Source organism: Trachinotus anak, unplaced genomic scaffold (genome assembly GCF_046630095.1).
Source record: "Trachinotus anak isolate AG129_WGS33_773 ecotype Australia unplaced genomic scaffold, CSIRO_AGI_Tana_v1 ptg000032l, whole genome shotgun sequence".
NCBI lineage: Eukaryota > Metazoa > Chordata > Actinopteri > Carangiformes > Carangidae > Trachinotus > Trachinotus anak.
The window spans coordinates 9,093,807-9,116,169 of NW_027273883.1; the positions used below are offsets into that span (position 1 = coordinate 9,093,807).

Sequence of the window (22,363 nt, forward strand, 5' to 3'; positions counted from 1 at the left end):
CATAATTTATACATTCACTTTTTAAATGATATTTTTCCAACAAAATAAAGTTAGTTCTTAATATTATGGTCTGTACAGCTCACTTTTCCACAGAATTGAACCTGAAATAAACCACCATTTCAAACAATTGCATCCTTCAATCTGCACACAACCCCACAATGAACATGCATCTTTTGCAAATTTATTCAGAATTAAATACAGCAATACTTCATTTGCATGTGTATTCACACATTTAGCCAAGCCACAACAAACTGAATTTTGCACCTTGACCGTGGCAAATGCAGTTGACTGTGAATGATGCAGAAAGACCAATACATCTGTCTAAACGCTCGGCTGGTTCGCATGGTGAACAGGTTTTAACAAAATTTGAATGAACCAAATAGATCTAAGTGCATTGTGAAGCCTTTTTTTAGAAGAGATGTCTGGTACAAAATCGACCTACAGGTGAGTTAAGCTACAGTATGCTTTCAAGATATTTCACAAAATGAACTTGAATATTATGTTGTTATCTCTCAGGCAGGTAGTTATTCAAGTTGAATGACCCATCAATCAACAAAGTTTCAAAATACTTCCACCAGGGAATCATTTCAATAAAATAAATCATAATTTGAAACTATGTACAGCACCTTCTTGTATTCTCAGATCATTAGTTTGATGTGATGGGAGGCAAAGCTTCTGTCACTGATTGCAATAGAAAATAACCAGGCGAGACGCAGCAGAGTTGCAGTTCTGTCTCCGCTGTGGTTAACTGTTGCCTCCCAGCAAGGACTGATTTTAGCTATTTCTGTTTAGAGTTTGCATATATACGGAAGGAGTTTGATATATATTAAACGCTTATACAATAAAAAGTAACCCATTACAACCCACGCACAGCTTATAAATATGCAGTTTTTGTTTTTGAGATTATAATGTGTTGATTCAACATCTGCAATTTTAAGCAGTTGTATGTATTCTTGTATTCAACTGTATTATACTGAAAAGAGTTTTGTTCCACAATGAACCTTATAACTATTAGTATTGCACAACATATTCTATTATATACAAAACTACATGTTACAGCCCCCAAAATTACAACATTGTTAAATAAATGCTTTTCTGGCACGTTTGAACAAACTGTACAAGGGTACTATAACATATTTCAACAAATACTGAAATAAAGGTAGCATTTGTTCAGTCTAAGTTTGAGTGGTATTCTGTAGCAGTGAAAACCTTGAAGAGGATGAACTGGGTTGAGCTGGCGCCTGTTCTATAAATGTGCTGGTTGAACGGCTGATACAGGCTGAACAGGGCAACCTGCTCCATTTTTCTCTGCTGTATCACAAGTCACCAAAAGCTCCATGGGATGCTCTAAATCTCGCAAACAATCTCACAGCTCTCCACAGATGTAGTATTCTGTCAGGAGTACTATAATATTACACTGAAATATCCAACCTTAGAGATATGAAGCCAATTGTTTTCAACACGAAATTAAATAATATAATGATGACACAACATTTGTGATTTCATGGACTTGTTTCCTGGTCTGACTGTGAAGTCTCTGATACACTGGTGTAGAATAATTCAAGATGGGAGAGCTTAAAAACTGCAGTACAAAGTTTTCCTTTAACCACTCTTGAATTCAGTTCCCACAGCTTCGAAATGAAATAGCAACGCAATTTTTAGTAGAACATTACATTCTCTTGTGCTTTCTTCACCATTGTTGCCAAATTATCATCCACAGTTTCATAGTCGTGGTCACTGTCCACATCGGCTTCAACATTAGACACCGGCGCTGGAGGGGAAGAAGCATACAATTTATCAATTGGTGTTATTCTGTATTTAGATTTTTCTTTCTGTGAACTACATTTTTGACCAAAGAGTATTAAGAACACCACAGTGAGCCCAAATGTTTTAGTGGTTGACATATTCCTTCAATGTCATGAACAAAGACACTGTGATTAATTTTGAGTCAGTTCTGCATACACTGTCCTGGCACCACAAATACTTACCTGAGCACCAAATGTGTATAAATCCACAGCTGAGATTAGTCCCAAACAAATGCACTATCTGCTCCTGCTTGAGTTACATTTGGTAAAAACAACAGTGCCTTCTCTGTTTTAAAACATCAAACTACATATTTGTAATTTAAACATTTCACCTTCAGCTGGGACATATGGGCTTGGGGCTACATGCAATATACAGGGGAATAACATCAGATGCAACCTTTAAGTGTAATCAGCATTGCTGTGCCTTTGTGAAACACAATGAAGAAAGAGCTTCACCTTTTTTCATAGAGTCGTTCATTTTCACATAAGTGTTTGGCTGAGCCTTGCCTGTTGTCATTTCAGGTGATGAGTACTTTCGGGGTGCAACTGGTGGAGGCTGATCATCAGAGATAACCTGCACAATAAGAGGAAGTAAAAAACACTATTATTTTATGATATGCATGACTTCTTTACCACAGCAAAAAGTGGAAGTATATTGAGTTTGCATAGTGTGTGATCAGTGTAAGATTTCCTGAAAGTTAAATTGTGAGAAAATATCTGTCTTACATGCCTGTCACACCGGTGTGTTTTACTGAGCAGGCTATGTTAGAATGACACCAAAACCACAAGAGATGCACTACGTGCAAAAATACTTACTGGAGGTGGAGGAGCTGGGGGTCTTCTTTTGTTATTTAAAGTCAAACTGGCCAACTCTTTGGTTGGCACACTTTTATCTTGTTGATGTTTGGATTTGGACTTGGACGCTTTCTTTGAGGGTTTTGATGATTTTTTTGGAGGGTCTGAAGATGACAGATTTCGCTTTGGTGGTCGAGGAGGAGGCGCCTCATCTGAGTTCCCCTGTTTGCGGAATTCATAAAAGAAGGCGTCAGTCACCTCAGTAACACTATCCACACGGCACTTTGGGGGTCGATCGCTGGGCCATGGCAGGGGCTCCTTGGTGAAAGAGACAGACATTGAGAGCCACTGGGTGGGGATCTCGAAACAGTGGTCTGGCCTGTGTGGAAAGCTTGCCTGGATGGTGGGCTCTAACATAGCCCCCTCTATTCTGAGACATGAAAATCCAACTAGTGGATCAGTCTCGAGTTCAGTGTCACGGCTCACCACTTTAATATCCAGTGGCAAATTAAACTCCTTCCCCATGTCCTTGAGTCTGTACTTCTTGTTATCAGTGAGTACCTCCATAAAGTGACCCTGCATGTGCAGAGGCAGAAAAATCTCCTCCATCTCATTCTCCTGCTTGACCTCCTCTTCATCATCATCATCATCATCATCATCCCCATCATCCTCCTCTTGGAGACGCTGACACAAAAGAGCCTCGACAGACTGCTTCTGTCCCTCGCTGATTCCACAAGGCAACTCCATCATGTCCCAGCGAACAACCTTCAGCTGTTCCCCCACACTGAGACCTGGCAGGCCCTCCTCCTCAACTTCCTCACAGTTCCTGGTTACACTGACTGTCAGACCTGGTGCCTGGACTGCAGCAACATACAGCTCAAACACTGAATTAAACTCTCTTGGCCGCCTCCGAAATCGTCCACCATATTGCTGAGACGCCAGAAAGTACTGCTGTGCTTTCCGGCTCTTCAAGCTTGATAGCAAAACCATGGCTGAGGTTCCTTTCTTGTGGAAAACAAGCTGCTCATTCTTGGTAAGTTCTGCTAGCCAGCTGCACTTGAACAGAGGGCGGGTCTCCGGGCCTTCCAGTATCTCCACTACTGCAGGGAAGGATTCATCAGGCTGGGAAAGGACCTCTGTCAGACTGAGCGGTGTCACAAAATTTACATCTTTACACGCCTCAGTCACATCGACCACATCCACCTCTAAACTGGACGGGAACCTCAACACATTCTTCCTTACTGTGCAAAAAAATCCCAAGAGAAACAGTATTAGAAAATGTTGTAAAGGTGTAAAGTATTCAGAACCTTTACTCCAAGTGAAAGTAACAATACTTTGTTAACATAATCACTACTCCATACTGCATTCAAAAACATAAGCAGAGAAAGTCTCACAAATAAAAGTGTTCATTTTGCAGAAAACAATCGCTTTTAGTGTTATATAAGTGAATTATTTTTCACCAATGCTTAGATGCTGCTCAAGGTACTGCTATTTGTTTAGCTACTTTACATACTGTTAGTTTAATTCATAACAATGTATCATATTTAATGATCTTATCATTGGTTTTGTTTTTAAAACCTGAAACTGCATATTAACTGCTAACTTTTACACAGTTTTTCTAATTTACGCAAAATGTTCTGATCAAATAATAAACAGTGTGTGCAGATATGAAAAAAAAAGAACACTTTAAATGTAAGATCCAGATAGTTTGACTTTTTAAAAAATGTTTTATAATAAAAGTAAAAAATTTTGTTATTCTTACAGTGCATGATGGCGTGGACTTGGTATATTGGAGTCAGAATAAATGGCTGTGCAGATTTGGTGGTGTTGATGAAGCGAAATCTTCGACTGCGCAGGCAGGAAGAGGACATGATTTCCTGCAGAGTGAAACACTCCTCGCTCTCACACTCATAAAATTCCCCTCGGGAAGAAAGAGGGATGCACACTTCAGCAGAGGCTTCCTGCTGTCCTCGAACAAGGCAGCGGACCTGATCCTCCTCACCCTCACGACGCTCAATGGAGAGCACAGTCAAAGCCTTGCCGACCCCCAAGGTAAAATTTCCAAAGGTCATCTTAGAGTGGCTGGTGAAAGTGAAGGGAAGGCAGGATTCCAGGCCGACAGGCCTCAGGCTCACCATCTCCTCTACTGTACTGTATGGCATGTCCTCTGGAACGACCTTGAACAAGCCTGAGAAACAATCGTGTGTCAGTGGTCAGCCAGAAAAAAAATGCGTATCTGTTCTCACAACAACCCAGTCCAAAGCACACACCAACCTGTGTGGTTAATAGGCAACTCAAACTTGTCGTTGTTGATGACATCTTCACAGCTAACTGATAGAAGCTCAATACCAATGACCTTTATTAGATCCCCAGTAGAGAAGCACACTTCACTCCCAGAAATTTCATATATAGACCCTGAAAGAGAAAGCAAGAAATAGAGCAAAGACGGAACAAAGAACAAGATCACAATTCAGCAAGGAACATATAAATTTTCATATTTTTCTTACCAGGGACACAAGCTTACATACTCTGATCCAAAATATTTCTATCAACCAGGAACAATCGAAATATTTCAACTAAAACAAATGCTCACTGTTTTATTTGGCTGCAGTAACTTTTGGTTTGGGTTAAGAAAAGACTGAATAATGTATACTACATGATCCATGCATGTAATTGATACAGAGAGACACAATACAGAAATCCAAACTTTCTCGATTTGTAGCAATCTAATCTCCTCAAGTAGCCTCTATTCTGTTCATCTCCATCCTCACCTACGCTCACAGTTTCAGTTCAGAATCAATGAAATAACAAAAGACCTACCTTGGAAATAGACTCCAGAGCAAACCTGCAAAACTTTTGGCAAACAAGTATTGTCCAATGATGCAATTAATTGTTGAAGTGGCAAAGCAGTTGAGCCTGCCATCACTGTTGCCTCAGTGTGCTGCGATCAAAAATGAAGACAGGCAGCAAATGACAAACACAGCATAAAAGGAGGGTGCTTTGTCAGTCGCAAACCACAAAACTGAATGAGGAAGTCACTGAAGCTGTTTGCATAATGCTTTGTATTCAGAGATGACGCTCCTATTCTGATAAGTTGTTAGGAAAAAAAATGTTTCTGCTTTTTTTGTCTTTTGATTTTGTGTGGTTTTTTTTTCCTCATAAAGCTTTATATGCTGTGCAGAAAATAGACCAAGACACTCTAAGATGAAATGTACCTCTATATAAGGAAATGTGTGAGTGCATGTGTGTGGGGGAACTGCAAATATGCAATGCAATGTGCACACATTACATTCTGAAGGGATAATGTACTCAAATTCTCAAATCAGACAAAATCAATTCTCTTTCAACGTTGTAAAAAGGTCTTAAAGCCTATGACACATCGTTCACACAGTAAATGAACCTTCTGTCTGCTCAAACTACCTTCCTCAAATAGTTAAAAAAAAAACAAAAAAACAGTGCACCTTCACTTCCTTCTGTTGATCTGCACTACACAAGACTGAGCATCCTCCTACTTCTGTGACATGAGGAGACAGTCCCACACAGCATCTCTGAAAATTCTCACAATTTTCTAAATGGACCCTGCAACAGCCACGTAGATGCTGTCTGGACTTCTTGAGGATTTTTCCCTCCTTTTTCCATGATCCAGAGTGGTAATGCCATGTCATACTTTGACATATGCAGATAAAATGGAAGCACCCTATGCTTGTTTCAGTAACCAGAACCAAAACACAACACCTTGTTAGGTGTATGGACCTTGCAACAAATAGAAACCTCTAAGAGACCTTTAGCACCCGGGTTCCAGACCACTAGCTCTACACCACAGCATTTCACAAACCACTTTAGCACATAGCAATTTTGAGTCAGAAATTGGGGGTATGAGAGCCTCTAGTGGTTCTGGAGAGAATTCAGATTTGCTCTTGTTCACTGTAATTTCCCTCAATTAACGGAATTTCTCCTGGTCTCGCGTTAAGTTAAACACAAAATAATAATATAACTCATTAAATTGCGTCTAAATTTAGCCTTGTTTGGACGTAAAGCGGTTTAGGATTGCAAGACTTCAACTCCCATCACCCCACGGTGACGTTTACCCATCATGCAGCTCGGCGCCGACAGGGTTAGGCAAGATGGCGACTAAAATAAGCAAAGAGGGTCCCCCTCCTTTTGATTGTCCAACATGGTGAGGAAATGCACATGCTAAAGTTGTAACGGTTTGTTTGTGCTGCAATACCAGATGCAAACAAGTAAATCAGCGTTCAGGGATTTCTGTAAATCACCATTTCTCAGAGAGAAGCTTGTTGGTACTATAGCTAACGTTAGCATCTAAGCAAGCTAACAGGCTAACCCGTTAACGTTGGCATTAATGTACAAATGGCGTTGTGTGTTTTTTGCAAGAATATTCCCTGTGTCTTTATTTTTGAAGAATGCCACATATGTAAAGAAGACGATCATCTATTAAGACCAGCCATTTGATCATTTTTTAGCCTTTGTCTTGAACTGTGATATGTTGCTCTTTCAATACACGGCGACCGCTATAAACGTCTCCATGCTGGCTGAAGAGGTCGCGGCGCTTGTTTGTATGAATTAATCTTTTAGCACAACTGGGGAAACAAATCTAAGATGTCAATTTACCCCCTGTATTGATAACCTTTGCATACACTTCCGTAATATAGATTGTTTAAATGTCTGAAACTGTTTGCTTTCAGGGCAGGCAAGCCGCCCCCCGGGCTCCATCTAGACGTGATGAAAGGAGACAAATTGATAGAGGTAACTGGAAGCTTCTGGGGCCCAGTGGCTTTGCTATCAGTTTAAGTTCTTGCATGCTCGTGATGAAGCATGTAATGGCCCATAATAAGTTACTTGAATGCACCAGATACGAGCCTGGCAGCCCAATTTATCCCAGAGGTGCTATACACTGGGATTTTGTATGGCTGCAAGGCTTCAAACGGTGCGAGAGCAGCATCAGCCCTGAGATTTAAGCTTTGCAGTGGGAAGCATCACTGCTGAGTTATGGCTCAGAGGCACAGAGACATTGCACATTGTTTACAGATCTTTTCACCAGCTGTTTGCTATGACTGTGATACTGAAACTCTGCTCCCGTAGAAACTGATCATAGACGAAAAGAAGTACTACCTGTTTGGGAGGAACCCGGACTGGTGTGACTTCACCATTGACCACCAGTCGTGTTCACGTGTCCATGCTGCCCTGGTCTACCACAAACACCTGAAAAGGGTCTTTCTCATAGACCTCAACAGCAGTAAGACACCACTCACATTCGCACTTATTTCCTCATTTTATATTCAGAACCATTGTCTGAAAAGTATTAACATACAGCTATGTCAAAATATGTGCAGGCAATACACATTACACCTGAAACAATTAGTTGAGTTATCGATTAGTCATTAGATGCCAACTATATTGACAATAGATTAATCATTTTTTTCATTTGTCTAGCAAAAATGCCAAACATTATCTGGTTCCAGTTAGTGTTGCATCGTCCTGTTAAAGTGAAGTTAGTGCTAAGCTTTTTTTTTTGTTTTATTTAAGAGTAAATTAATATCTTTTGGGTTTGGGCAGTTGTGATTTGATATTTCACTTGTAGATCTTGGAAAATTTGATGGACATACTGTACTATTTTCTGACATTTATAGGCTAAGCAATTAATTGATTAAGTTAATCAGGAATGAAAATAATCATCAGTTTCAGCCCTGACACATTTTTTTTCGTTAAAAGATGCCATCCTGACTGATTTCAATTAAATTTAGAAGCTTTCACCTGGCCTTCTTTCTTTTTGTTGCTTCACACCTTTGCGCAGAAACATCATTAATTTTTAAGTTCTTTTAAGGTATCAAAATTTACTTGTGTAGCAGTTGTGTACTTTCTCTTGTGTGATAAATCAAGCAAGAATAGTCGCTTTTGGCTCCACCAGCCATTTAATCTGGTAAAGATAGAATGGTGTTTGGGCTCAACATGGTCCTCAATTGGTCCTGTGGGATTCTAAGACAATATAGTGTGTGTGTGTGTGTGTGTGTGTGTGTGTGTGTGTGTGTGTGTATATATATATATATATATATATATATATATATATATATATATATATATATATATATATATACAAAGAAAAAACAATATTAATGAAAATAAAGTAGCAAATAACATGTATTATCTAACACAATCAACACAAGATGACTGGTTCACAGAACTATCTGTAACTATCTGAAGTATTGATCAGGCTTGGTGTGACGGCAACATATGCACTGCCACGAAGACTGAATCACATTTGATAATGTTTTCTCATTTCATAGTGAGGTAACATTCGAAAACTGAAAATATAAGCAAAATCTCTTCTTATAAGCAAACCTTTTTATTTGATTGCTGCCATTTTAGCACACGGTACTTTTCTCGGACACATCCGTCTGGAGGCACACAAGCCTCAGCAGGTTCCCATAGACTCTACAATATCTTTTGGGGCCTCAACACGGACCTACACCATCAGAGAGAAACCCCAAACCCAAGGCACTGCTGGTACAGGGGACAGTAAGACAGGAGAGGACGAGGAGCTGAAAGGACTGCTGGGCCTTCCAGAAGAAGAAACAGAACTAGAGGTACATTTAATTTCTTGACAATAACAATACTTGCATTCTCTCAAACATGAACCACAGGAAAGAGAAAGAAAATGACTTCACCTTGTGTCTTAATTATCACTCTTTTTAGCCACAGATTGCTGCTTTAGGTAGACTAATAGATGCAGAGCAGTGTTTAAAATACACTTAAGTCATTTAAAGCTATTTTAAAGATGTTAATGAAACATTTTGCTTTCACCGTCGAAGATCCAGGATTGTCAGAGTGGTAATTTGAGGAATTTCATTTTAAAGTAAGATGTAATGATTAAATGACCTGTTTATGCCTGTTGACTATGTATTAACACACTGTTGTTTACCCCACAAAAATTACAGAATTTGACAGAATTCAACACAGCTCACAACAAGCGCATCTCCCTTCTGACCATCGAAGAGGGCAACCTGGAAATCCAGAGGCCTAAGAGGAAACGGAGGAACTCCAGAGTTACTTTTAGCGAAGAGGACTCCATTATTAACCCAGGTACGAATCTAAGTGAAGGTGGTACTAAAGTACCTTTATACAAGTCTATGTTTAAATAACTGTTTTCACTGACAGCGTGAACTACTCTGTAGTCGATATTTGTCATTTTTAGATTAAGTTTACTCGTGGTTTAAATATGTAAAACTGTAAACATAGTCATTAGTTTGATTAATTGATTGAATTGGAAAGGTTTTCCAGTGAGGAGCCTCTTGTAATGTGATAAATATACAGTAATGGTAACGTGTAAAAATAGTAACACTGTTTAAAATATTTGCAGAGGATATCGACCCCTCAGTAGGACGTTTTAGAAATATGGTGCAGACTGCTGTCATCCCCATTAAGGTAAGCTTTGGTTTTGTGATTCAAAAGTTTTTGTTGTTTAATAATTTTCTTATTCAAAAAATAGTGTTGCATTTAGGAACAATTAATATCCTGTCCTGTGTAGATTGCAGTGGGTTAGGTGTTAGGTTGTAACATCAAGGGCTAAATGTCTGACTCGCAAGTTAATACTCTGTCATCCCCAATGTAGAAACGGAGATCAGAGGGCCAAAACACGCTGGGTCTTGATGAACTGACTTCAAAACGTATCCATGGCTACAGCTTGGGCGGTGGGCTTTATGGGGACTTGCCTCCCACCAGTCATGAGAACCAGCCAACTGGAGCTCCAGGAGGTGCTGCTATGCAGGGAGGGCTTCCTCTGCCCTTCCCTAATCCAGCACCAGAAGTGGACCTGGCCCCAGAGGCTCCCCAACCCCCTGTCACCCTCAACCCCACCCCTGTCACAGCCCCCTATCTACCAGAGACCCACAACGAGCCACGCAAAAAGAAGTATGCCAAAGAAGCTTGGCCAGGCAAGAAACCTACTCCGTCATTACTCATCTAACCCGTTTCATAAGGCTGCTGGCTCTCAGGTTACCGGTAGATACATCAGGGACTGTGACCTGGCAGAGGTGGAGTCATTCACTTCACTTTTTTTTTTTTTTTTGGTTACTCATTGTCACCAGAAACCACATGATTAACCTGTGGTGTGTTACAAGATAACATTTATCTTACTAAGTCAGCAGTTGATATTTTGGGAGACAAACAGCCCAAACTTGTTAACTACAAACAAAATCGAGAGACTTGGCAGTGAGAATTTTAGTACCAGATCAGCAGTTAAATATATCTGTCTGAGTGAAGGCTACATGGATATGATGGGTCACCGAGTTATGTTTTTGATGTAATGGGTGTACATTTTTTTTTCTACTAAAACATGTTTCAACAGTTTTTTCACTCCTTCAATATTTTGATAATACTATTAAAAAATGGCTAAAAATTACTTTTATATGAGATATTTTACTGTGAGAAGTCGGGAAAGTCAGAGAATCCAGACATGAAGTCAGTCTCTATCAAAACACAGGGCTGCTTTTTATTTTGAAAACTTGTTGACATTATATTATTCTGCTCACACACAGTCAGACATTTGTTTTACCTGCATTAGACCAATATGACAGCAATTGAAGTGTCTTGCATTTGTCCCACAAGCCACTAGATGGTTACTTGTGCACAAAGGTCAGACTTTTCAGTGAGGCTGCACACTTGTAAGTACAGTTGTTAATGGCCTGTTGCACTATACTTTGTCAATAATCTATATGTGGCATCCCATGAAAGTGGTGCTTCAAGCTTCTAGTGATTCATTTGGATTGTTCTGCAGATAAAAGCCATTTGCCCTGTTCAAAAAGTATGTTGGTCATGTCATATTTGTCCTTTAGTTTTTCCCGGTTTGTTGAGTTTTAAATGAGTTGTTGCCTATTTTCTCTAGCACCAGTATACTGTAAATACTAGGATTTTACAGTTTTTTTTTACATTTGATTGTTAATTGGAACGTTACTCAGTAGTAACAGAATAGAATGGATTCAAGCACAGTAACAATACCAATTTTGCTGCAAGGTGAGAAGTTAGTGAAAACAAGTGTTTTGGTTTTAGGAAGATTTAATGGTCATGTAGCATGTTAACATCTTTCACATGCAAGTATAGTTAATACCGTATACTATTCATATTTTGTTTTCCCGAATCAAACTAAGACATAGAAGAAGGAATGCATAGTTAACAATGTACTCCAAGTCAAGTAAAGGTCCCATGAAATGGCACTATTAGTTTGATGGGGCGATTTTACTCAAAGGGGGACAGTAGAAAGGTGATGAGGAGGGTAGGAAGAGAGTGACCTGCAACAAAGTTACCCAGTTGTAATCACACATAAGGCACTGTGGTGACAGTATATTGTGTGCATCTTAACCACAAGGCCACCACGATATGTATTTCTATTTCCTCTCGAAAGAGGTTGCTAGGTCTAGGTTGCTAGACCGTAAGGTGTCAAGGTTAGTATAAACTGGGCTGGTTATGTGCGAAAGGCGGGTTGAGTTGAAAGAACAGGCATGTGGTCACCCACTGAGATGCACTGTTTTCAAGAAAGAGCAGTTTTCCATGACGTTCAAGTGGCTGTTTCATGGGATCTTTGAATCAGTGAAAGGTTGAAGACCAGAGATCAAAGAAAGATGTTTAATTTTTACAAACTGTGCTGGTGACTTTTTGTCCTTGTGGGCCTGTGGATTTTGTAATCATATGACTGTAAATAAAAAAATGAATTACTTTTGACTCAAAACTCAAGAGTGTTTTCAGTTGTGATTAAGTAATGTCGCATTGAACTAGCTCTAACATTAACCATCTGTGTTCCAAATTTATACTCATGAGCAAACAGCATAGACTGAGAACAAAGGTTATCCAGTGTATTTAAAGCCTATTGTGTTGCATACCACACCTTCCCAAGACTTTATCTTGCAGGTAAACATGTCTCAGGAGTGCATTGGACCTGGTTTAAATGAGTTCATGGGACACTTAACAAATCAGTTGCAGGTCAAGCGTGAATCTTCACACAATGGCGGTAAACTCTGTTAATGACACAAAAAATTAACTTTCACACTACTAAACAAGAACATGGAAAAAAGGCAGGAAAGACGAATGGAAAATCCTCAGTTAAACCTTGTTACTTTTCAAACATTTAATATTTATTACAAACAGATTAGGTGCAAATGTCTGACCAGAATACGGGTCCTATTCCTTTTTCTCAGTGCAAAAATGTCTCAATTAAAATGTGTTGCAGAAAGGGAAAAAACATTAGCAATAACAAAACAACAACTTCTATTCAGCAAAAGACACATTGATTTACTAAATGAAATACTCCACAGTCCATCATTAAGTGTTAGATTCTACATTAGTGTAAAAGTTTAGTAAAATATTAGAAATTAAAGATAATTTCACTTCTTAAAGTATTCCCTCATTGAAACATCAAATCTCCAGTTTGACAGTATTCACCTCAGTAATTTCCCTTTACACTTGTGGGTCTGCGGGTTTGATTTTAATGTGGATCCCATTGAGTGAGCGGAGCACCAGTCTAGGAATTATCTTGGGTTTCAAAGTGGGGTCCTCTATCAGCTGATATCTCTTCAGTGTCAGGGCTGTCACCACTTTCATCTCGTTCATGGCAAAGTTCTGACCAATGCAGTTTCTGGGGGAGGAAAACATAAAAGCACGTAGCAATATGAGGAATATAAGGATTGAAATGCTTTGGAACAATAGCCTGAGAGGTAAGCAACATGTTGTCATCAGAGTGTCTGGCTTTATGTGTGCTACTGATGAACTAGAAGCTTGAACTAGCAATAAGCTTCACCAAGTTTGGTATTTACTGCAGGACCACTGTAATTTAAGTTATTCTGGTCCGCTCAGCTTTCCATTGTCATGAGATCATTCCTAGGTCACACTAATCCCTAATCAAACCTACAAAGGGGGTTGGTGCTAGGTTACACATCCACATTCTGCAGACCTTTGTCAGATAAATGAGTAGACAGCACAATCTAAGTAGACTATCTGTACACAGACAACCTCCCTTCCAAGTTCTTACTGACAGTCACACGGTATCAGGTGTGGACAAACCTTGGCCCCGCTGAGAACGGCACAAATGCATGAGGTGACCTCTTGGAGACATTCTCTGGCAGGAAGCGCAGTGGGTCAAAGACCTATAATGACAAAAACAAAGGTGAGTGTGGCATGAATCACATATTGACTAGTCTTTATCTGAGTTGATGCTTATTCATACACCTGATACAGTGAGTGAATAAACCACAACCGCTTTCAGGAGTCAGTGTGTGACAGTTAACCAGCCAGGGCACTTTAATTAGGCACTGTTTGATGATTTTATACATCTATTATTTTATGTAGAAGCCGGGTGTTGGTCCAGCACAGCGAAGAGGGATCATAATTTTACTTTTTATCATTGATTCTATGAGGTTTTATTTGACCAAGATTTGCTCACAACAAAATCATCTTGACTCACATCAGGATTCTCCCATACAGATGCATTCCTATGAATCCCAAACACAGTTGTTCCAACAAGACAACCTACCAACAAGAAAAACAAGGTGTATTTTGGTTAAGGACTGCACAGGGATTGTACACATAAAAACTGTTTGTGACAGACTTAACTTGAATATATTCAAGTGCAAGCAAGCTGCTTTTATTGTTTAACCCCTGGGTCAGTCATTCACTTATTAACTTTTCTTTTGCAAAAAAAGGGGGGAAACAAAGGGGGAAAAAGTTGATCAAAGTATTAATATGCAATGTATGTTGTGACTTTGTAAAACAAAAACTAGGGTCCACTATGGAAAACAAAACCAATGCAGGTTAATATTTTAGCTTTTACTACCAGGATAAAGGTTATTATGTATGCAACAGTTTCCTGTCTTATCTATATTAACTTTCCAAAAACATTAACTAAGATATCGTCACTTTCTCTGCTTATAATTAGTGATTCAAATGCACCACAGACCTTCAGGCAGAGTCCTTCCATCAAAAAAGGTCATGGGTTTGGTGATTTGTCTGGATATTCCTGGTACAGGAGGGTAAAGGCGGAGGGATTCTTTTATGCACATTGTAGTGTATGGAATTTTATTGAGATCCTCCCTAAAAAATAGACATACACACAGTGTTCAGTGATCAATACACAATAAAGCAACAGCCTAAACCTCATCGAGACCAGTACAGTGGCACTGACTTGCACTACATATGCCGGTGTTTTCAAGGCGCAAGCGTACCACTCCATTGTGTCCTTGCCATGTAGGGCCTCAACGATCTCCTCCCTGCAAATTTTCTGGTGTTCTGGATGGCAGGCAAGACAGTAGAGGATGAAAGAGATGCCGCTGGCTGTGGTGTCATGGCCCTCGAACATGAAGGTGTCCACTTCGGCTCGTAAATCTTCATCAGATAAACCCTGCTGCTGCTCATCCTGAAGGTGAGATAAAAGACAAAAATATAGACAAATGCTACTACGGCAACTAAAATAGAAATAGTCATTATCTATTTTTATATAAAGCACTTTTTAAAATGAGTACTGCACTTTACAATAAAAACACATAAATCATACAATAAAGAATATAGCCGTCAGGTTGGCGTCATGGAAATAGCACATGTCTGTATGAGGCAGATGGGGAGGAATAAAGTAAAAACTGGAGATACATGCAGCTGACAGGCCAAAACCTTTGTGTGTTTACACAGAGGAGATTCATTACCATAATGATATGTATTTTGTCCTGGGATGCCCCTCAAAGCTATCAGTTCTTATTTAAGAGAGGAGCCTTTTCAGTTTTATAATGTTTGGGTTCTTTTACAAGTGTTTTTCTGCCTCTACAACGACAGAGGAGAAAATGAAGCTGGTGGAGCACTACATAAACGTGTTCTTTTGTTCTATTTTGAAATAAATAGAAACACTACCTCAAAAAAAAAAGATATTTTTTAATATATGCCCTGCTATGTTGACTGTATTTAATTGACATTTGATAAAGCTATGTTATCTTTGTGTCTGTAAGAAGGTATTAAAATGGATAAGCTTGTATGCCAACAAAAAAAAGTTGGGATGACCCAGGTCCTAGCAGCTCAGGGATGTTTACAGCAATCAGCACTGTCCTAGATCATCTTGTTCGCTCCTGCACAAAGAATTTGCCTTCAGGCCACTGCTTAAGAGTGCCTAATAAGAGGACTGTTGCCAGTGGCCATTAATATTCTAAACATGAGGCTTCTCCACATTAATAGGAGCCTTCTCGGTTTCCTTTTGCACTATGGTTTTGTCCCTTGTATATGATATTTGTATGTTATGTCAAACCCTCTGTAATATGATCTCAGGTTTTATACATGATGTACTGTTTTCAATTGTTTTGTCCTTTTTTTGAAATTTTCACATACTTGTTTTTACTGTTTTAATTATTAAAGTAGTGTTTTGAATCTGGCTGCACGTCAAACTTCCCTCTCTTACTTGGAGCTTCAAATGCTATACGACTTGATGACTATACATTTTTTTTTGCTGTTTTGTTTCCTTTTTTGTTTTTTCAGTCTGACTGTTTTGTCTGAGCACATTGTAAGTTCATTTTTTGACAGTTTGTATTCAGCACAAGTACACTTTACTCATGTGACATTGTTTCCAATGTCCAGTGTTGGGGAATAACTAGTTATATGTAACAGGATTACAAAATCTAATTACGAAATATATGTAACTGTAATCTGTGAGTTAATGAAAAGATTTTTATCAAATTTCAGATACTAATCAAAATGTTGGCATATCTAAAGACAATGTGGGTCAGATGATAGGTGTGAGGTCTAGTAACGCTCTTTCAGTTAATATTAACTGAAAAGCAATCAAAAAGTCATTAAACGTAATAAGTTATATTACTTTGATGAAGTAATTAAAACAGTTATAGTCCTTATTACATTTATAACAGGGTAATTAGTAATCTCTAACCTATTACATTTCAAAAGTAACATCCCAGACATAACAGAGCTAATGTCATTCCATTGAGAAGAAAAAGTGTAATTCTGTAAAAACTGATGTTGGAGCCTGTATTACATAACTTACTCTTGCAAAGAGAAGGATGTCCAGAAAGTCAAAGTTTCTCTTGGCCTGTATGCGGTCCAGCTCCTTCTCCTCCTTTAGTGCTTCTTTTCTCTTTCTTATAACTTCCTCTTCAAAAGAAAAGATAAAGGATGAGTATTTGAAACTGGCATACTATACTACAAAATGATTTTTGAACAATTTCATACTGTAATTTATCTGTTTTTGTGTGCAGAGCTCACCTGTATGACTGTGAGCTATCCTGCACACTTTCCTGTATCTAAAGCCATGTGGGCTGAGGTAGAAAATGAGGTCGTTGTGGTACGGAAAAGTCCTGAACCGCAGGTTAATAAGATCACTGAGCTCATACACTGCTTTGATGTATGCATTTGTTCCACTGAAATGAAAATGCGGGCAAACATCAGAAGCTATGTTTCCTCCACTCATGACTGAGACGGCTGAAGCAGTACACAACTAAGACTATGGAGGTGAAACTGTGGATGGTGCTGGGAAAGTTCTTTTGGACTCACCCCTCGGTCTGACAGTTGCTGCTGTAGCTGAATGCACATTTCAGGATGCTGTCCAGTGTCATGAGACTCACGTGTTCAAACAATTCAAAAGAATCGTTGGTGGTTGCATAACTTTCCCATTTGTCCTGGCAACAGTGAGAGAACAGATGTGACTTCTCGACAGGATATGGAAAAAACTCCAACGCACTTACTAGCTTCACCAACTGTGACAGAAAATATGTCATCTAGATTGCCCTTACTTGTTATGTTTTAATTGTTACTTCACCACTTTTATTTTTATTTACATAAATTGTGATTTACACAAATAAACTGTCATGTACATACCAACATAGTTTTAGCAGAATCTGACATCAATTTAACGTATGCTTTCAAAACATCATAATGGAAACCTGGTGTCAAGAGCCGTCTGTGCCGAAACCACTTCTGACCTTTAGATACCAATAAACCTTCCCCTGGAGACAGAAACAGACGTGTGTGTGACTGAACAGACAACTCCGTCATAAGCCAGAATATGCTGCAGGAGAAAGGCAAAGCAGTCTTACCAATCCAAGACTCAATAAATCTATATGCAAGATCATCTTTTGGTTCTGTTAGGAGATAAACATATAAAAAACTTTGACCTTTGGATGTGAAAATGTAGGCCACGGACACATGAAAGATTATATAAGGCACATTCAATTACACTGTTATCAATGCAGTCAAGATACATGTAACAATAGCTCACACACCTGTTGATGTCAATATGGTTTTGACATAATCTGGATGGTGAATGTTGAGGAAGCAAACAAAGGGACCAAACCACAGTGGGAAAGCATACGGGTACTCCTGACCCCATTTCACTATCTTTTCAAAGTCTCTTCCATCTTGTTTAAACTGCAAGAAAAATGAAAACAAAGAAGCTCGGTGAAACCTTTCAGTCATGCTTTCATCCCGCGTGGTTTGTGAATGATTCACTGAAGAGGTCAATCTGTTTGTTTGCTTAAACAATGATGTTTACCAACTGTGTCTCTAATGCGAGTCATGTAGCCTGCATGGTTTGCAAGGTCTTTAATTCTGTTTCTTTGTTGGGGGGAGGGGGGTCCCTGGACTGTGCGTGGAGAACCACTGGTTTAAACCATGATCTTTACCAACTGTGTCTCCAATGTGCAGTGATAACAGAAATATTTAGAGGCAAAAGTAGCAATACCACAATGTAAATAATTTTTAATTACACCAAAATGTACCAATATCTGACAACAATATGTAAACCCTTTATAAAGGATACCTTATCTGCAAAGCATTAACAGCTGTCAGACTAATATAGTGGAGCATTATATATAATACTATAGTATTATATTTCATACTATAATGTTATATATAATATTTATATATATTTTATATATTTTTTAAAATATATTCAGTATATAATACATGGTCTTTTATGGACTTCAATAGAAAAAAGCAGTGAAATCTCCCTCTTTGGAGCATTATATATAATACTAGAGAGGATTATAACATATAATACTATAGTATTATATTTCATACTATAATGTTATATATAATATATGATGCTGGAAATGATTTGTTGGCGACTGAATAGCTGGTTGCATTCCACCACTGCTACTGTGCTCAGAAATGTCCTCCTAACAACTGGGACTGTACGTTGTGAACAGTTACACAAAGCTCATGACTGACTTACCTCCAGAACATGTCCAAAGAGCCAGTGTCCCGGCGGTCCTGGAAAAGCTTCAATGCTCCGAAACGTCGCCTTTCTTCCGACTAACAAGACGGTTAATTTATAGGCAACGGCAAAAAGGCAGAGGAGGGCGAACAAGTGATACATGCGAGGCCAGCCCAGCTGAAATATCCCGAAAGCTTCAACTAACTCCATCCCGTCGACGCCTGTGCCTCGGTGCAGGAGGAATCCTCTGAACACAACAAAAGGCGACCTGTTCGCAAAATACGACGCTGAAGGTCGCTTCCGATTCGTGGCTTCCGATTCGGAAAGTTAAGGGAGAGTTAAGGGAAAGTTAAGAGAAACTGAACTCCTTTTTTTTGCACCTCTTACCGACGTGAAAGCGTATTGCAGCGTTCAGATTTTTGAAACCTCTCTTCTATTTGTGTTCAAAGCTTAAACTACAAAGCTACCATGTTAAAAGTTGTCCAGATTAAAGAATTTACAACAAGACAAAATCACAGCTTTGAAATGCAAAAGAGCTCAGATTAGTAAACTTGTGCTTCTGTGACTCACACCCACACCTGACTCATGACATTTGTTCATGTCATTTAAATGTTTCCATTGTTGCACTTTTTGGTGAATCTAAATAATCCTTGAGCTCTCGGGGTATTCACATCAAAATAAATTTTACATTTACATTTACTCATTTGGCAGACACTTTTATCCAAAGTGACTTACAAGTGAGGGACAGTGCAGTAGAAAGTGTCAGTATGCACTAAATCTATTCAATAAGCCAAGCTGCAAGAAGATCAGGTAAAGGAGTGCACCAAAAGCGCATGGTTGTTAGTTAAATAGGGTGTTAGAGGTGATAGGTTAGGTGTTAGGATGCCATACATGAAGTACATACTATGAAGTAAAGTAAGATAGTCATGGGAAGAAACTCATGTTAAGATTTATTTTGGCAACTGTAATTCACAAACAATCTCAGATGAATAAACAGTATAAATTAGAATGCATAAACAGTAGTGAGCACAAACTATTTTACATCTTTACATGAAAAATTACACTTGTTGCTGGTGCACACACTCTGTCTTAACACCCATGCTAATGCAAAAGCTAGTATAAATGCCACACCATCAGAAAAACAGTGTGGGTGAAAGCCACGTAAAGTGTCTTTGCATTGGCTGTTGAACCACTTCCGATGTGTCAACATGAATTTAGTCTTCACCTGAATCTTCTGATGCGATGCAGACTCATGTGTGTTTTGAAGAGAATAGATGTGTGTGACAACAGAGGGGGTGTTTCCGTTTGTTCAGTATTGGCATTATTTCTTCAAGATTGTGAGCGTCTCAACCACGATGCCAAAACCCTTTATTTTTTTACTGATTATTTGGAACTCATTCAGCTTTGCCTCAGGAAACAGTAAGTAACTGACTAAATCACTAATATTACCATGTATTTAAAGTACAGTTTTAGTAAGAATTCTGTTGACTGACAAGACATTTTTTGTATTTTTAATTTTTCAAGCTACTATTAGTGTTCTAACTGAAAACTGATATTTCAGCAGGCACCGACGACCTGCAGTTCTTGCTGGGATGTCAAGCTGTGATACCTTGTCAACTAAAGAGAAGTTATTCAGACTCTTTCAGATGGTTTTACAAGAAGGATGAACATAGTCAAACCATCGGGATATTTCTTCAAAATGAGAAAGGACTACAATTCCATCATACATCTCATCCCAAAGGGAGTGTTATGCACAATCGTTCCTTGGTGATCAGTTATTTTAAAGAGGACAATCAAGGCCTGTACTGGTGTGAAAACTGTTATAAAGTCAACTGTGAAAAGTCCACAGTCATCAGAGTCAAGAAAGGTTGGAATTATTATAATTGTCATAATTTTTTTTCTTAAGGCAGAATCTATCTCAGATACTAACCTACCCTGTTTATTCTGTTTTCTGTTCTGTACATTTCTCAAATCTGATCCTCATCCTCAAAGGCCTTTACTTTTTTTTTTTCAGTATTTCTGGGTGCAGTGAGACATGAGACATGTTATGTGACCGCAGGCAACAGCTTTACACATGTGTGTCCAGGTGAATTTCCTAACTTAAGATGGACTTTTAAAGCAAGTACCACAACTAATCACGGGATCTCGGAAGTGAGATCGGAAGCCGATTTTGTGACTTCCAACAAGTCTATACACATTGTAAATGTCAAAACAGCAGATGCAGGGAAATATACCTGCTTGACGAATAGATGTGATGGACAAAGCCATGAGCTACTTACTATCAACTTGTGTGTAATTACAGGTACGAAAATAGCACACACATACATTGTCTTATGTCAGTATTAATTGGATTGACTTCAGTTTTTTTGCCTTCCCATATTGCAGTACACCAAAGTGGGGATTCATCTGTTTCTTGTGCTGTGATATGTGATGTGGATTTCACTGTCAACAAATCTAACATATCAAATGAGGAGACATGCACAAGTATGATATCAGTCCATGTAGGGTCTTTAAATTGCAGTGCAGAGCAGATCTTTGATCTACAAGTAACTACAAGTAACAGCAGTCATGCACCATCAAATGCTTCAAACAAAACAACAGGTGGGTGTTTTGCTGTCTCACTCTGTAAGGAATTTGTGACCTGAGTCAAAGGAATATGAGTTATTTTGTTTTTGGTCTTTCAGGTACAGTTACAAAGTCTGAATATCTGATGCCAGTGATTTATGGAACATCATTAACCCTTGGATGTCTTATTTTAATGGCCCTTTTAATGTTCTACTTCAGATCAAGATCGCAGGCAGGTAGGCTATACAGCTTTTAAGTTATTGAAGCTTCCTGTTTATTGCTTGTTCGGTGGTCTGCTGCCTTCAAACATAACGTGCCAGGGGTGGAAGTAGATGTCTGGGGGCTAGGGCTTGGCAAGTTTATGTGTTCCTGTTGACTATGTTTCTCTGTCTGTGTTTCTAAAGATTGTTCTGGTTGTGCTTCTGGCTGTGACATTGATGACAGGGTAAGTGTGATATGATGATGATGATAGCATGACCTAATATTTACCATGCAGCAAGGAACCAGGGTGTATGCTTTTTGTTCAGATAATGAATCTCTTACATTTTACTACAGGAAGAGGAAACTTCAGTGGTTTATGCATCAATTGTCATCAGGAGACCGGCTAATTCGACAAACTATCATAAGACTTATAGTGATTGTGTGTATAGTGAAATACACTTATAGAGAAAAGCCTCTGTTATAATGACAGTTTTCACCTTCATTGTCATATCATTAATTTAATTCCAAAAAATACTCGTGTTTTGTGGGGAAAGTGTTGGTGACTTAACTGTTCTGAAGGAAATTTTGAAGCACTGGATCTTTTTGTAATTAGGAAGTTTCCTGTCAGCCATGATAAAATCGAACTCTCTACACAATAAAAAAGTCATTGATCATTTCTTTTCCTTTTTTTTCTTCACTTCATCAAACAACATCCTTTTTGAAAATCAAGGGGTTATTGTTATTCCATAGTTCCCTGCTCCAACATCACTGACAATTTAGGCATTTGAAAATATTT

At 38.8% G+C, this 22,363-nt stretch overlaps 3 protein-coding genes, 1 long non-coding RNA gene and 1 other non-coding gene across 5 annotated transcripts; 3 read left to right on the top strand and 2 right to left on the bottom strand.

The window, feature by feature from the left end:
- Positions 1-167: 167 nt before the first annotated feature.
- Positions 168-5,606, bottom strand: themis2 (thymocyte selection associated family member 2). The gene is made up of 6 exons (XM_071469856.1): positions 5,421-5,606; positions 4,875-5,015; positions 4,363-4,788; positions 2,622-3,841; positions 2,262-2,379; positions 168-1,771 (listed from the first exon to the last, which is right to left on the bottom strand). Exons 1-6 carry the CDS (start codon positions 5,521-5,523, stop codon positions 1,659-1,661), a joined length of 2,121 nt encoding a protein of 706 aa, XP_071325957.1. The 5' UTR covers positions 5,524-5,606; the 3' UTR covers positions 168-1,658.
- A 1,028-nt stretch (positions 5,607-6,634) lies between these two features.
- ppp1r8b (protein phosphatase 1, regulatory subunit 8b) lies at positions 6,635-12,344 on the top strand. Its single transcript, XM_071469862.1, has 7 exons — positions 6,635-6,777; positions 7,304-7,364; positions 7,701-7,854; positions 8,985-9,202; positions 9,554-9,698; positions 9,976-10,040; positions 10,228-12,344. Exons 1-7 carry the CDS (start codon positions 6,725-6,727, stop codon positions 10,579-10,581), a joined length of 1,050 nt encoding a protein of 349 aa, XP_071325963.1. The 5' UTR covers positions 6,635-6,724; the 3' UTR covers positions 10,582-12,344.
- Positions 7,462-7,626, top strand: LOC139613966 (small Cajal body-specific RNA 1). Its single transcript, XR_011686862.1, has one exon. It is a non-coding gene; the product is annotated as a small Cajal body-specific RNA 1 (non-coding RNA).
- Positions 12,345-12,873: 529 nt separating the features above from the next.
- cyp4t8 (cytochrome P450, family 4, subfamily T, polypeptide 8) lies at positions 12,874-19,173 on the bottom strand. The gene is made up of 12 exons (XM_071469857.1): positions 18,820-19,173; positions 17,870-18,014; positions 17,684-17,728; positions 17,466-17,593; positions 17,142-17,266; positions 16,854-17,008; positions 16,636-16,742; positions 14,825-15,015; positions 14,560-14,693; positions 14,068-14,132; positions 13,668-13,750; positions 12,874-13,242 (listed from the first exon to the last, which is right to left on the bottom strand). Exons 1-12 carry the CDS (start codon positions 19,009-19,011, stop codon positions 13,065-13,067), a joined length of 1,548 nt encoding a protein of 515 aa, XP_071325958.1. The 5' UTR covers positions 19,012-19,173; the 3' UTR covers positions 12,874-13,064.
- Positions 19,174-19,181: 8 nt separating this feature from the next.
- Positions 19,182-22,241, top strand: LOC139613319 (uncharacterized). The gene is made up of 7 exons (XR_011686726.1): positions 19,182-20,220; positions 20,363-20,668; positions 20,816-21,103; positions 21,187-21,402; positions 21,486-21,602; positions 21,771-21,811; positions 21,922-22,241. It is a non-coding gene; the product is annotated as an uncharacterized lncRNA (long non-coding RNA).
- Positions 22,242-22,363: the final 122 nt, after the last annotated feature.